At 36.3% G+C, this 14,702-nt stretch overlaps 1 protein-coding gene across 1 annotated transcript in view; it reads right to left on the reverse strand.

The window, feature by feature from the left end:
• CCDC132 (coiled-coil domain containing 132) overlaps positions 1 to 14,702 on the reverse strand; it is a 145,947-nt gene that overhangs the window by 108,631 nt on the left and 22,614 nt on the right. Inside the window, exons 5-9 of the mRNA XM_006834292.1 lie at positions 12,803 to 12,856; positions 11,775 to 11,845; positions 10,984 to 11,101; positions 10,863 to 10,898; positions 8,510 to 8,592 (exon numbers count right to left, since the gene is read on the reverse strand). Of these exons, the coding sequence (XP_006834355.1) occupies positions 8,510 to 8,592; positions 10,863 to 10,898; positions 10,984 to 11,101; positions 11,775 to 11,845; positions 12,803 to 12,856 (362 nt within the window). The remainder of the gene's footprint in view (positions 1 to 8,509; positions 8,593 to 10,862; positions 10,899 to 10,983; positions 11,102 to 11,774; positions 11,846 to 12,802; positions 12,857 to 14,702) is intronic.

A 14,702-nucleotide genomic window follows, 5' to 3' on the forward strand; every position in this document is an offset into this window, starting at 1 on the left:
GAATGTGCCCTTTGGTGGTTTAAATTATTATGAATGTGCCCTTTGGTGGTTTAAATTATTATGAATGTGCCCTTTGGTGGTTTAAATTATTTTATATGCCTGAGTGTTTAAAAAAAAGCTAAAACGAATAGAGAGAAATATTGTTAACTGATGGTACACAGAGGGGATTATAATAATTGTAATGAAACAAAGTGTATGATGTATAGAATATAAAATTGATGGTCTGCCCTGTAAACTTTCACTCAATTCAAAATAAAAAAAAAAACTATGACTGCACTTTGACAATTTACTACTAATTAAAGGACATGTATAAAAATTATGCTGTTAAGGACTGACATATTGACTCCAGCTTTTAAAGAAGTCCTTAATGACTACTTAGAAACATGAATTTACGTCACTTAAGTAATCAAAGCATTTTAATAGCATCTATTTGTATTTTGATAAACATACTCCGTTGTTGTTGTTGTTGTTGTTGTTGTTAAGTACTGTGGAGTTGGTTCCGACTCATAGTGACCCTGCACAGGGTTTCCAAGGCTGTAAATCTTTACGGGAGCAGAACGCTTCATCTTTCTCCCATGGAACCACTGGAAGTTTCGAACTGCCGAACTTGAGGTTAGCAGCCTGATTCATAACCACTGGGTACAAAAATTACTAGTTCTAATATGGAAGGTTAAGGAGCTATCAAAGGCTACTTGCAAGCTGAATGGAATAAATCAAAATAATTCTATAGAGTATGTTTAGCATCACTACAGAAAACATTACAGATAATATAGCCACAAATAACTGAGTGTTTTAAAAAGTTTAACTTACAACACATACACATCCTAGAAAGACTGCTTAGAAATAAAAATTTTGTACAAATTTGACAGAACAGAGGAAAGATGGTACAGAGGTAATTAGCAATTTAATGATGTTGATCTTTCCTTGGTCTTTTATTAACAAGTCATGTAATGTATGTGAATGAAACTCCTTAATGTCTTTGGGCATCATCTAAAGTGGGCTAGATCTAAAGGGTTGCTTCCAGCTCTAAAGTTCCATGACGCGGAATACCAATTACCATGGGGTCTTTACATATGATTCAGTAAAACACTAAATTTTCTAGAATAAATTTAAGTAAGGGACTGCTAAGTCTATACTATACATCTACTTGTTAGGTTGTGTTTCAATCTAGAAATTCCAACCTAGTTAGTTCTGAAGCCTAATCCAAGGATTCCAACCTAATCACAGGTACCAGAAAAAAACTAATTTCAAATGTTCTGAAACTAAACCAACAACTTTAAGGTATCCTTCAAGCCAGGCTGCAATAGAGCTCCATAAACCACATGAGATCTCTGCTCAGATCTCCCTGGCCTAGCCCAGAATCCAGTCATTCACCAGAAAGGAAGCTACAGTCCACCAGTAAGGGGAGTATATGCTGGTGTGGTACTGGAGGATCAGCACTGGACTGCTAACCATAAGGTCAGCAGTTCAAACCCACTGCTGCTCCTAGGAAACCCCATACAGAGTCACTATGAGTCAGAACTGACTCGACATCACTTAAAACAACATGCTCAAAACATCTCCAAATAATATGTATTGCAATTCTATCACCATCATCATGACACATTCTTAAAACCTAAAGTAAATAAAGTTTTAGTGAGAAAATAATATTAAATCTACTTTAGAATTATGGTTCAGTCGGTACTGCTTAGCTAACAGTGTCTAGCTTCCACTCCTGCTCCTATAAAGTCCCATGCTTCCCATTCAGTCAGGGATGTAAGAGGTGAACTACTCACAACTTAAGGAGCTCTGGTAGCATAGTGGTTACGAATCAGGCTGTGAAACACAAGGTCGGCAGTTCGAAACTACCAGCTGTTTCGCGAGAGAAAGATGAGGCTTTCTGCTCCCATAAAGATTTACAGTCTCGGAAACCCTGTACAGGGTCGCTATGGGTCAGAACCGACTCCAAGGCACATAACCACCACCACCACCACTCACAACTTAAGTACCTAGGATGACTATCTGTGTACTCTTTACTGGCATATGATCCCACAGGCCCTATAGTAAATGATGACAAACTGTTAGACAACTAACAAACGTAAACAACTCTGGTTATAATAAATAACACAGCATCTCATGGAGATAAGCATTAAATAAATAAGAGAGCAAAGAGTCTGACATAGGTAGTTTTCCCAGACAACTGGTAAAGTATTAGAACACAAAAGAAAAAGAGAAAATTCTACAAGCTACTCAAAAAAAGAATGCCAGCATTTACAATGAAATGAGAATGAATATAGCATCTGATTTCTGTTCTAGAAAACAGCTGAGTAATGGCCTACATTTTTTCATGAGAAAGTAAATTTTACTTTAAGTATTTCTGCAGACTAAATGGAAATAATATCAAAGTTTTTCTCATCTGTATCTTGTATCCAAAAAAAAAAAAAAATTCTCTAAGAGGCAGCTGTACCAAAACATGACAAAGGCATACACAAAAAGGATTTATTATATAAGAAATGATAACAGCTGAAAAGTAATAACCTTCAAAAAAAAAATATAAAAAGCTTCAAGAAAAGGAAAAAACAACAAAGGAGCTTGATGTTAGGGACATTTTCATTTGAAACAAAATATTACTTTTCAGATTATAAAAGTCATCACTCTAATTTTATAGACAATAATAAAAATTAATAACAATACAACAAATGACAATTCAATTAGCTCAATTTTTCTCAGAAGTAAGCTACTGACAAAGCACAAAAGGCTTATAAACAGTTGCAAAAATAATTTGTTGCTAAGTGTCACTGAATCAGTTCCAACTCACACTAGCCCTGTACAGGGTTTCCAAGAAACCTCATAGGCGTGAACCCACTGACTATATGGTTAGCAGTCCTGGCTTATCCTACAGAACCACACCAACACTGTTGTTGTTAAGTGCCATAGAGCCAGTTCTGACTCCTAGTGACCTTGTATATAGTGCCCAAGATGTGGCTATTAGTTTGAACTGTCAACCTTGTTGTTAGCAGTCAAATGCTTGCCCTACAGTGCACACCAGCAAAAATATAGATGTCATAAATGTTCCCAAGTAAAAATGTCACTAACAAAATCAGAAAAACAAGAGAAGTAAAAAGCAGTATGCCCAACTCCTATCTTCTATTGGTACTTTATCAAGGGAAGTCAACAGTGATCAACCAAGAAAAGGTATTTTATTGAAATATCTTTTAGCACTGAAACTATAATAAAATCTAAGAAAATAAATTAGCAGTAAAAGTGGAAACAGAAAGGGAATGATGGGCGAGGCAGAAGAAAAAAACTCTGCCTTTTGTTTAAGACCTTTTAGCTTACATATTGTGTTTCTGCCATGTGTATGTTATTGTTGTTGTAAGTGCCATCGAGCATGTTCTGACTCATAGCGACCCTGTACACGGTTTTCTAGGAGTGGCTGGTGAACTTGAAACACCAACCTTGCAGTCCAGCACATTAACCCAGAGTGTCATACCAGGACTCCATTATTTTTATTAAATTATTTTTAAATGGCATGAGGCTTGGGGAAACAAGTTAGGATAAAAGATAACAAATGCAGTTGGTTTCAATAATTCAGTCCAATTAGCCCAGGCAAAAAGGACTCATGATGTAAGTATGAACGCTATCAATGGCTCTAGCAAACATGCCTCATGATTCTGCAGAACTACTCAATGTTCAAAGACTTCTCAAGGCAGAAGTCCTCCCACTGCCCTGCCTGAGCCCTAAAAAAGAGAAAAATGGTACATCTGCTGTACTGGTTCATAGAAGCCGTGTGCATCACTCTGATTTTTTGTAAAAAAAATCTCTCCTACTGCCTACAGTGTTCATTAAACTGTAAACAAAATATTCTGACCCAAAACAAAAAGATACCTTAAAAATTATTAGAAATTGAAAACATTTATCTATATTAAAGTTGTTGTTGTTAAGTGCTGTCAAGTCAGTTCCAACTACAGCAACCCTGCATAGGGTTCCCAAAGAGTAGCTGGTGGGCTTAAACTGCTGACCTTTTGGTTAGCAGTCCAATGCTTAGCCTACAGTGCCACCCTAACATCAAAAAGTTTGTGGAAGAATTCCATTATCATCTCATTCCATTTTCCATTAACTTTTTGAAAGCCCCTTGGTATAGTACTGAACATACTAGTTTCAATGGCATGCAAACTTCTGAACACACAAGACAGAATGTTCTCAGGTTCCCTTTTACAAATGAAAAAAAAAAAAAACAATAAAAGTTTTGAGTTTTAAATTAACTTTCCTCAAAACTAATTTAGATAAATTTCAAGTGAATAAAAAAAATGCTTCTTTCAGAGATGTACATGTACTTTAACATAAACACATTCTGAGTCTTACCCCCAATAAAGCCCAACTATATGACTCTGTCAATCAACTTAAGAAATGTCAAACAATATAAAAATGTCAACTGCAAAAAGTGAACGAATCTGGTATTTCCGTATCTTTTATTAATGATGTTGGACCACAACATACATCATAAGGAAGATACACGGTACCAAACAATCACTGCTTCTCTCCCATTTTTCAACCAAGTACATCATGATCTTAATTTGGCAATTCATGTGGTGTATCACCGTAGGATAAGCACTAAACTGTTAACCACAAGGTCAGTGGTTCAAACCCACCAGCTGCTCCTCAAAAACACTATATAGGGTAGCTGTAAATTGGAGCTGACTCGATGACACTTAACAACAGCTGTATAATCTTAGACTTACTAGAACCTAGTGTGCACTGTAGGATAAGCACTGGACCTAAAGGTTGGTTTGAATTGCAAGGCTGGTGGTTCAACTCCACTAGCCATTCCTTAGAAACCCCTCGCTACAAATCGAAACCAATTCAATGGCACTTAACAACAACTAGAAATAAAATCAGTGGCTCATTAAACAGAAGAAAATATGTGAATTATAGTTTTCCTACTTTCAGAATCATAAAAGTCAGCCCTTAGTTGTTCCATATAATCACTTCTAACCCCCTCTCCTGGTGCTGCTGTGGATTATTGCACTGAACTGCAAAGTCAGTTTGAACCACAAGGTTGGTGGTTTAAGCTCACCAGCAGCTGCTCCTCAGAAACCCTACATACACATGGTGACTATAGGTCAGAACCAACTTAACAGCACATAACAATAACAATGACTTCTCCTAAGACCTCAAGGTCTCTGCCCTCAATCAAAAACTTTATTTCCAATAAAGGAGAGATATGACCAGGAAACAAGGAAGAACACAAGATCTACCAAGGGAACACAAAGAGATATGTGAGCAGGAACATTTTCCTGCAGCATGAATTTGCCTGCACTATAAAAATCACACTAGAATCCAGAAATGGTTCTGAATCATGGAGTCATAAAACCCCAAATCTCACTGAGTTATGCTTCTTAAAGGACATTTCTAGAGCAGATGCATTTTATGATTCGCTAGTGATTGACAGAAATGAAAATGAATTTAAATGCTAAAGGAAATGAGAATATCTGAATTCAGTTAAAAATTAATTACTAATCCTGTGATTTCCAAAGTGTCAAATGATGTTTCACTCTGATTCACTCAGGTCCAAGCAAAGATGAAATCTTGTGTTTGGCTAAATTTCACAACTGCAGGTCAACAACTACATGAATTTCTAAAGTGTTGACGAATCCTGTCTGAACAAGCCCAACTGAAAGAGAGAAAATATAGGTAAAGTGTTAGGCTTTGGAAGACCAAAAGAGAAAGGGCAAAAGAAAGAAAAATAAATGCAAAGAATAAAAATAATGCATCTAATCAATAAAAACACTAAACAAGGATGCCAGAATAAAACGTCTTTCATCTTAGAGGACTCAAACTGTTCTGCTAATCCTACCTCTATATTCCTCTACATACAAAATTTCCTCACCTTGCACTTAACAGATATACTGCAACCAGCTCCCAAATCTGTCCCCACGAAGGTTAAATATCACTTTTCAAAAATAGTATTTTCAATCTATTTTTGGTGAATATATACACAAGTAAAACTCAATACCATTTAAGAGTTTTTAAGACAATGAACAGTGACATTGTTTACGCTGGTATCAACACACTTTACTTCTTGTCTAGTTGTTTTGAAACGCTAAATTGGCTTTGACAAAATCTCTTTAGCTTCTGTTTATCCTAGAATGTTTTGATTGCACCATCATATTTGATTGACAGTTTTGCTGGCTAGACAATTCTCGGTTGGCAGTTTGGTTTTTTTTTCTTTTCAGATTTTATATATGTCTCCCCGTTGCCTTCTTGTTTACATGGTTTCTGCTGAGAGGTCAGAGCTTAATCTGATTTTGCTTGCCTTTGTAAGTAACACTTCTCTTTTCCCTGGCTGCTTTTAGGATTCTCTCCTTGTCTTTGATTTTGAAGAGCTTGATTGTTCTAGCTATGCTAGAACTAACTATGTTAGTTCTAACTATGACTTCTATGCTGCTAATTTCCTGGAATCTCTCAAGGATCGCTGCTAATGCAGTGGGTTCAGGGTTAGCTGTTAGCCGCATGGTCAGCAGTTCAAACCCACCAGCCAGTCCTACTCTGTCCTGGTTGTCTGCCACCGACTCAGTTCCAACTCATAATGACCCTGTACAGCATTTCCAAGGCTGTAAATCTTTATGGGAGCAGAAAGACTTGTGGATTTGAACTACTGACCTTGCGGTTAGCAGCCCAGCTCGTAATTCTCTATGCTACCTGGGCTGCTTCTACTCTGTAAGGTCACAATGATTCAAAAGTCAATAGTAATGGGGTTTTGGGTATCTCTTACCCTCAACCCCTTACATCTTGGTCTGATTCTTCCCCAAGGTCCTCTTCCAGAAGTCTTACTTGACCCCCAAAGGAGTTAGATCCCAGTGCTTCCACTGTGCACTCAATTTCCTCCTCCCCAAGGCCCATCCCACTGTACCTACTCCAATGCCCATCCCTCTTCATAAAGCAGTACTCTGTAAAACTAGGGATATCACTATTACCACACGTACTGTTCTCCAATATAACATTTCCTGGTGAAGTGCCTGGTACCAGCAAAAACTCAGTAAATATGTAACTACTTAAATTATTCCACCCAATCACAAACTAGTACCACTCTAACAAATGTATCACCACAAAAATGAACTAATTGGGTACTATAAGCTTTTCCAAATCTTAAAGCCTTGTATGACAGTTCCAGACATACTCAATATACTAGAGATAATTCACTATCTACTCAATCTAAATAGTAGAAATGACCTAATCAAATTGCAAACATTTAACTACTGATCAAGATCAAAATCAACAAAAGCAAAATATAACTGGTATCTACCCAATTATGTGCTTCCTAATAAAATTTAAAGGATGGAACTTCAATCTGCAAGATCCAAAAGAAAAAAATCAGTATATTAGCTTTGGAACGAAAAAAAGAAAATCTATCCCTTAACCTAGGTTTGGTATGGACAAAAAATTTGAGACTATATTAAAAGAAAAACTTAATCTGAACCAATATTAATGTTGTTTGTTGTTGTTAACTGCAGTCGAGCCAGTTACAACTCATAGAGACATGGATAGGGTTCCCAAGGAGTGGCTGGTGAGCTTGAACCACCAACCTTATGGTTCAAACCAACCTGCAATCCAGTGCATTAACCGGCAGTACCACACCAGGACTCCATACTAATGTTGCTGTACCACAATTCTTTTATTTTTCAGATACTTGCAATCAACATTTTCAGTATCACTGCCTGCCAGAATCTCCATACAGAGAGACCACAAGATTGCATTCTGGGATAGGTAGCAGATTTCATTTGAAACTCGACTGCATGGCAAGAAAACTATTTTATTTAGATTATATGATCTGTGCTGGCTTTACAGAAGTAATGAAGATTAAATCCAGGATTAGAGCCCCCTTCCTTAAGCTACTACAACAGATACGGCAAACGCTTCATGTTGAGCAAACCAAAAAACTATTAGTAAAGTTCGAACTAGCAGCAAAGAATGTAGTAGCCATTTTTACACTGTATATTTTATAAATAATTAAACAAAGTATATAGACCATTCAATATATAATCTCTTAAATATTACAAAAAGTCATTATAAAAATTAATATCACACTTACATATTCCAGAATTCCTATTATGATAGGTCAAACACTTGAACCATCTGGATCTTAAAAACCAGTAACACTCTCAATATTGAGAAGCTAAACCAAGTTAAAGAAGAGGAATTCTCAAGGGATGCAATGGAGATATGAATACATTAATTTATTTTTCTCTACCATTCTATAAAAATGAAACTCATCAGATTGGAAATATTATGGGGGGGAAAAAGGGTTTCACTAAGGTGACAAGTGGGTCATGATTAAAAACGATCTAATCTTACAAATCTTCAGAACTATTACTTGTAGTGTTACTATACTGCTCCTTGAAAAATAAGAATCCCATAACAGAACAAAGCATTTCATATTAACGTTCAATGTTTATTAACATTACATGCCATACAATCCTCATTAAAAACTGAAAATAAAGGCAGCTTTGAAATGTATATATTATCTTACCTTATACAACTATAATGTTTAAAAGTGCTGGCAGCTTGCTGACATTCCAGACACAACTGAATAGCTCCTGGATAGTCTTCTTCCTTTAAGATAACAACAGAAGGCATTAGGCTGGAAATATTTTGCTTAGTCTCTGAAAAAAAGCAAATCTCTGTTCATACTTGTCTTAGTTATCTAGTGCTGCTAAAACAAAAACACAAACAGATGGGGAATTTGTTTTCTCACAGTTTAGAAGACTAGAAGCCTGACTCAAAGGGTCCAGAGAACCATCCTTGTCTCTTTACCTTCTGCTTCCTGGTTCCTTGGAGAGCTCCATGTATGTTGGCATCTATCTTACCCCATCTCTGCTCTCTGCTCTCTGTTCTCTGTTCTGAGTTTAATATCTTTTATATCTTAAAAGAGATTGACTCTCAAGATACGCCTTACCCTAATCTTGCTTCATTGAACACCTCTTACAAGACATAAAAGGGGGTAGAAGTTAGCAGAGAGAGAAGGACCTGGCCACCAACAAGAAAGATGAGAGGAGAGTGCAAATGTGTTCTGCAGACCCAGGGCCCCTACGCTGAGAACCCCATAGAACCACGGGAAGATTGAAGCCAAGATACATGGAAATCTCCACAGAACATCAGGTTCACAGATGCTGGAAGGACACAAAGACTGTTCCTCCAGAGCTGACACAAAGAAAACCTTGCCCTAGAGCTGACACCCAGAATTTGTGATATGCAGATGATACAACCTTGCTTGCTGAAAGTGAAGAGGACTTAAAACATTTGCTGATAAAGATCAAAGAGCACAGCCTTGGGTATGGATTGTACCTCAATGTAAAGAAAACAAAAATCCTCACCACTGTACCAATAAACAACATTCTTATCAATGGAGAAAAAATTGAAGTTGTCAAAGACATCATTCTTCTTGGATCAACTATCAACACTCATGGAAGTAGCAGTCAACAAATCAAACAACATGTTGCATTAGGCAAATCTGCTGCACAAGACCTTTTTAAAGTGAAGAGCAAAGATGTCAGCTTAAGGACTAAGGTGTGCCTGACCCAAGCCATGGTATTTTCAATAACCTCATATGCATGCAGAAGCTGTACAGTGAATATGAAAGACCGTAGAAGAATTGATGCTTTTGAGTTATGGTGTTGGAGGAGAATATTGAAAGTGCCATGGGCTGCCAAAAGAACCAACAGATCTGTGTTGGAAGAAGTGCATCCAGAGTGCTCCTTGGAGGCCAGGATGGCCAAACTTCGCCTCTCATACTTTAGACATACTTCGCCACTCCTACTTCGCCTCTCATATGGTCAGGAGGGACCAGTTGCTGGAGAAGGATATCATGTTTGGTAAGGTGGAGGGACAGAGAAAAAGAGGAAGACCCCCAGCGACATCGATTGACAAAGTGACAACATCAATGGGCTCAAGTGTGGCAACAATTATGAGGTTGGCCCAGGATCGGGCAGTGTTTCGTTCTGTTGAGCATAGGATCGCTGAGTCAGTACCGACTAAATGGCACCTAACAACAACTACAACAAACCACCAAAACTTAATAGATATTTCTAAGAAATTTGGACAATTAATAGCCTCTGAATATTTTTATCATCTCAACAGTAACTTAATGTGAAATGCACTTTTCATATGGGCTTCTCAGAACTCTAGTTTAGTGGATAACTAAAATCAAAAGCAATAAAGTGATTATGCAAAAAGCCTACAAGAATGCCCCTATGCTTATATCTAAATTCAACAAATGCAGTTTAAACCACTGGGGCTGATGGGAGGATGAAAAAGTGCCTGCCCCAAGGAACTCAAGTATTGTGAGGAAGCACATACTACAATGTGCTTTGGTCAATATTATAACAGAAGCAAATAGAGAATGCTAAGAAACGCATTAAAAAGAAAACAGATGGCTCGCTCAGACAACCAATTAAGATATGAAATAGCTAACATAACGAAAAGATAGCATATGCCTTAAATCACTGCTATATGTTATATACAAAAGATCATCTGAATGCAATATAATCAAATGACATGACGTTGACATGCCCACATTGCTATAAAGTAAACTGTCACCAAATAAATTTTTATTTTTCTAAATCAAGTATATATGAGGGGGATTCAGAAAGTTCATGGAAAAAATTCACTTTCTTTTAGTTCCATCTTTCCACGAACTTTTTGAAGGTCCCTCGTCAGTAGAAAATACCCTAGAGCAAATACCTTTACACATCTAAAAATTACTCTTTATACCATATACCAAATTTGAGAAAAATGTACATCTGAATTTTGTACATTATTAGGTACATTATTATTTTCTTATAACATTATCAGGGTTACCAAACTGCTAGGTCTTGTTAACTTACCTCCAGCATTTCACTTAAGCGGACATCTGTTCTTTGCTGGGGGAGAAAAAAAAAATCAAAGGTAAAATCTGTTTCAACCACAAAGTTAAGTTTTAATTTTTAAAACGTAATTTGTATATACCAAAGTTTTTATAGTTCTCAGAGATTTTAGAAGTCCAATCAGCAACTGGCGTTTCCTTTGGTTTGCAAGCAGGCCTAAACTAGCTTGAGTAAAACCTTCTTTTGCAATATTCAAGTGTCTGCAAAAGTGAACAGTACATAATTGAAATGTCTCAGCATAAGAAGAATATTATCCACACAGAACAATTAGAAAAGTAAGAAGGCAGCAGCCAGGATTACTATTAAAATTAAGAGTTTTGACTACAATTTTACAAATTTATTCAATGGCTCAATCTAAACAAGCACTGCTCTAAGCGTGGTGGGTGGACAGGTGCCAATCAGAACTGTTACTGGTCCATGACAAGAAAAGTAGAGGAAGTGAAAGTACACATTTAAAACACTTAAGAGCAAAATTTGACAGAATGAAGTTATGCCTGATGAGTCTAATAATAAAGTAAGAAAGAGGACTGTATTTTGTATGCCTTTTGGGTTTTTAAATTTTTCATTTTCGTAGTAATTTGATTTTATCAAATTTTACAAAAATATCAGTCAGTGACAGATTGAAAATTGGAAGAAAAAAAAAGTACAGGTCCTCATCACACTTAGTTTGAAAAGCCCTGATCTAAACAATACAAAAACAGTGAAACTTTTTAACCCATTACCTTCTTAGCACAATTTTTAAGTCATAATATAAATTCAGTTAATGGATATTTTAAATCATAGTCCTAATAGAAAATCAACTATCCACATTATATTTCACATTTATTGAAGCATGTTCCAACTTGAAAAATAAAAGATCATCATATGCAATACCTCCTCCCATTTGTGCAGATAACAGCAGCCAGCTGAAGTCCTGTCTGTAATGAGGTAACACGTTCAAGTTCCTAGGGAAAGATTAAGTATAGATTCTTGTTTGAGGTGATTTTCTTTTTCCTTCTTATTCATATGGTACTGTAACTAACAGAAACTCATAGGTTTCAAAGAAAAGTCTACTTGGAAAATAAAGTAACTACAAAAATACCTGAACTTGAAAGTTATTAGTAAATTTTTCATAAGAATCCCTAAAATGACAAGTTTCAATTGACTTTCACAATGATATATGATTAAATATTTCATCAGTACTGCTTGTAATGAAATCTAGACCCAATCTGCTTTAGACAAGAATAAACAAATACTAATAATACATCAATTTACATGTTCCCACCAAACAGAATTTCACAAGGTAATTAAGGATATGACAACATGATTTATGTTTATTAAGACAATGAACGTCTTCATTTAAGCACTGGTATAGATCTCAGTGGGTTTTGAAGTGTCTGATTTTCTGATGAAAAGACTCTCTGATAGATAACTCCAATTTTATCATGTTTTAAAGCCTGACTGTTACATGGCCATACAGCAATCAACATTACTGATCTATTACAAAGCACATAGAACTAATTTTCACTGACCTTTCTAAAGTTTAGGAAACCAAAGAGATTAGTTAAGAATCAGATACAGAAATTCTACTTCATTTTGGTTGTTGCTGTTAAGTGCCATTGAATTAGTAATGACTCAGCGGCCTTATGTACAAAATATGGGATCCAATTACATTTGGTAAATACCTCCGAAGGAGACAGAAAAACATACATACAACCAAACATGTACACACACATGAATACATACAATATAGCAAACATGTTGCTATACAATGGCAAAATGACTATTATATAACCGTTTCTACTGTAACTTGAACATTTTTTAAATCAAACATTTTTTTAAATTTTAGTATGAGAAAATAACTAGAAACACTCAAGCATTTTAAAATTTTTACCAAAAGAAAATAACAAATATTATCCTACCTTTACATAAGCAGGCTGTTTTTCAAGGATTAAATCAGCTACTTTTTTAGAGACCTAAAAGAACATGCAATCAAACAAAGGAAGTAAAAGAAAAGGCCACATGCTTCCTGTCACACATGACATTTAATTTTTTACAAGAACATTCCGTAGATCTTCCCTTTTTACAGTAGGTATTGGTACTCTTTGGTCACACATTTTCCTGGGCTATGAAATCAGCTAAAAGGTAAAATACTAAAGCATGCAGTACAGTACCTGCTTCTTAGAAATTCAACAAGTGATCACTAGTACTGTCTATAATCTGAGCACTACTTGATATAAACAACATGCACAGAAGTGTAACCATCTTTATGGGTAAAGGATTGGCTTTTAAAAGATGAACTTGCCAAACCAAATACATTTCTACTCAACTCAATTTATGAAGATAATACCTTAAAGGCAAAAGAACTTCCTTATATCCTTTCCATCTTTGGTACCATACATATAAGAGGACAAACCAATAATCTGGCCCTCTCCTACTGAAAAACTGGAAACATGTGGGCTTTGTTTTTTGGTTTTGAAATACCATGAAGATGGCTTATGTTTACTGGTTAATTCCATGAATAATATTATTCTATGCCAGTTAATTGTTGTTGGTTACGAATCGGGCTTCTATTCTCACAGTCAGCAGTTCAAATCTATCAGCTGTTCCGTGGGAGAAAGATGAGGCTTTCTGCTCCTGTAAAGACTTACAGCCTCAGAAACCCTGTACAGGGTCGCTATGAGTCAGAACCGACTCCAAGGCACATAACAACAACAATTACATGACAGTTAAAATTACAGTAATTTTGAGCATGCGACTCTTGCCAGTACCAAACCTACTATGAAGAGAGGCACACAAAAGATACTGAATGGATGTTTGCTGAAGAAATATAATTGGCTCCCCTTCCCCATATAAACTAAGAACAAAACATTAGACACATTAAACTACTCCATTCACTTCACCCTTTCACATTTTTTTAAATCTACTTTTAGTATCTTTGAAATTATAATTTATTTCCAGATACCCTCTGTGGTTTTTGTCTACAAAGAAGGACTCCTTTAAGATTAAGAAAATCAAATTTTAAATAGCTTATAAATCTCAATTAGTGAAGATGGCATCGTTTGTCCCAACTATCATTTTAAGAATTCCAAAGACTCCATAGAAATGTCTAGGAATAACTTAATTAAGAAAACACCAGTCTCTTTAAGAAAAAGCCAAACAGGTGCTCCAAGTAAGAAACTGAAATCAGTAAGCGCTCGCTGTTTGATGGATGTTCACATGTACAAATGTGTAATGTTCTTGCTGCTGTGTACCATAAAGCTGATTCCAACTCATAGTATCCCAACAGGACAGAACAGAACCACCTCTAGGGTGTCCTAGGCTGAAATCTTTACGGCAACAGATGGTCAGGCCTTTTCTCCCAACGAGTAGCTGGTAGGTTCCAATGACAAACCCTTTGGTTAAAAACTGAGTGCTTTACTGTTATGTCACCAGAACTCCTATGAATTTCTATCAATGTGCACAAACAAAAACCCACTTAAATTAAGCGAACTGCTTGCTTTTTAAAAAATAGCCCATGTAGTTATTATTGTCTGCTCTGTACAAAGCAGTGTGCTAGTATGTTCTTAGATTATCTCAATTAGTATTCAAGACAATCCACTGAGGTAGGTTAACATGCTTTCTCATTTTCCAGGTTGTTGTTGTTAAGTGCCACTGAGTCGGTTCTGACTCGTAGTGATCCTGTGATGGGTTTCTAAGGAGCAGCTGGTGGGTTTGAACCACTGACCTGCAGTTAGCAGTCCAATGCTTAGACTACAGTGCCACACCAAAACTCCTTTTCCAGATTGGCAATCTCAAAAGTAGTAATCCACCCACAGTCTC

The sequence above is a fragment of the Chrysochloris asiatica genome, unplaced genomic scaffold (genome assembly GCF_000296735.1).
Source record: "Chrysochloris asiatica unplaced genomic scaffold, ChrAsi1.0 scaffold00010, whole genome shotgun sequence".
Lineage (NCBI taxonomy): Eukaryota > Metazoa > Chordata > Mammalia > Afrosoricida > Chrysochloridae > Chrysochloris > Chrysochloris asiatica.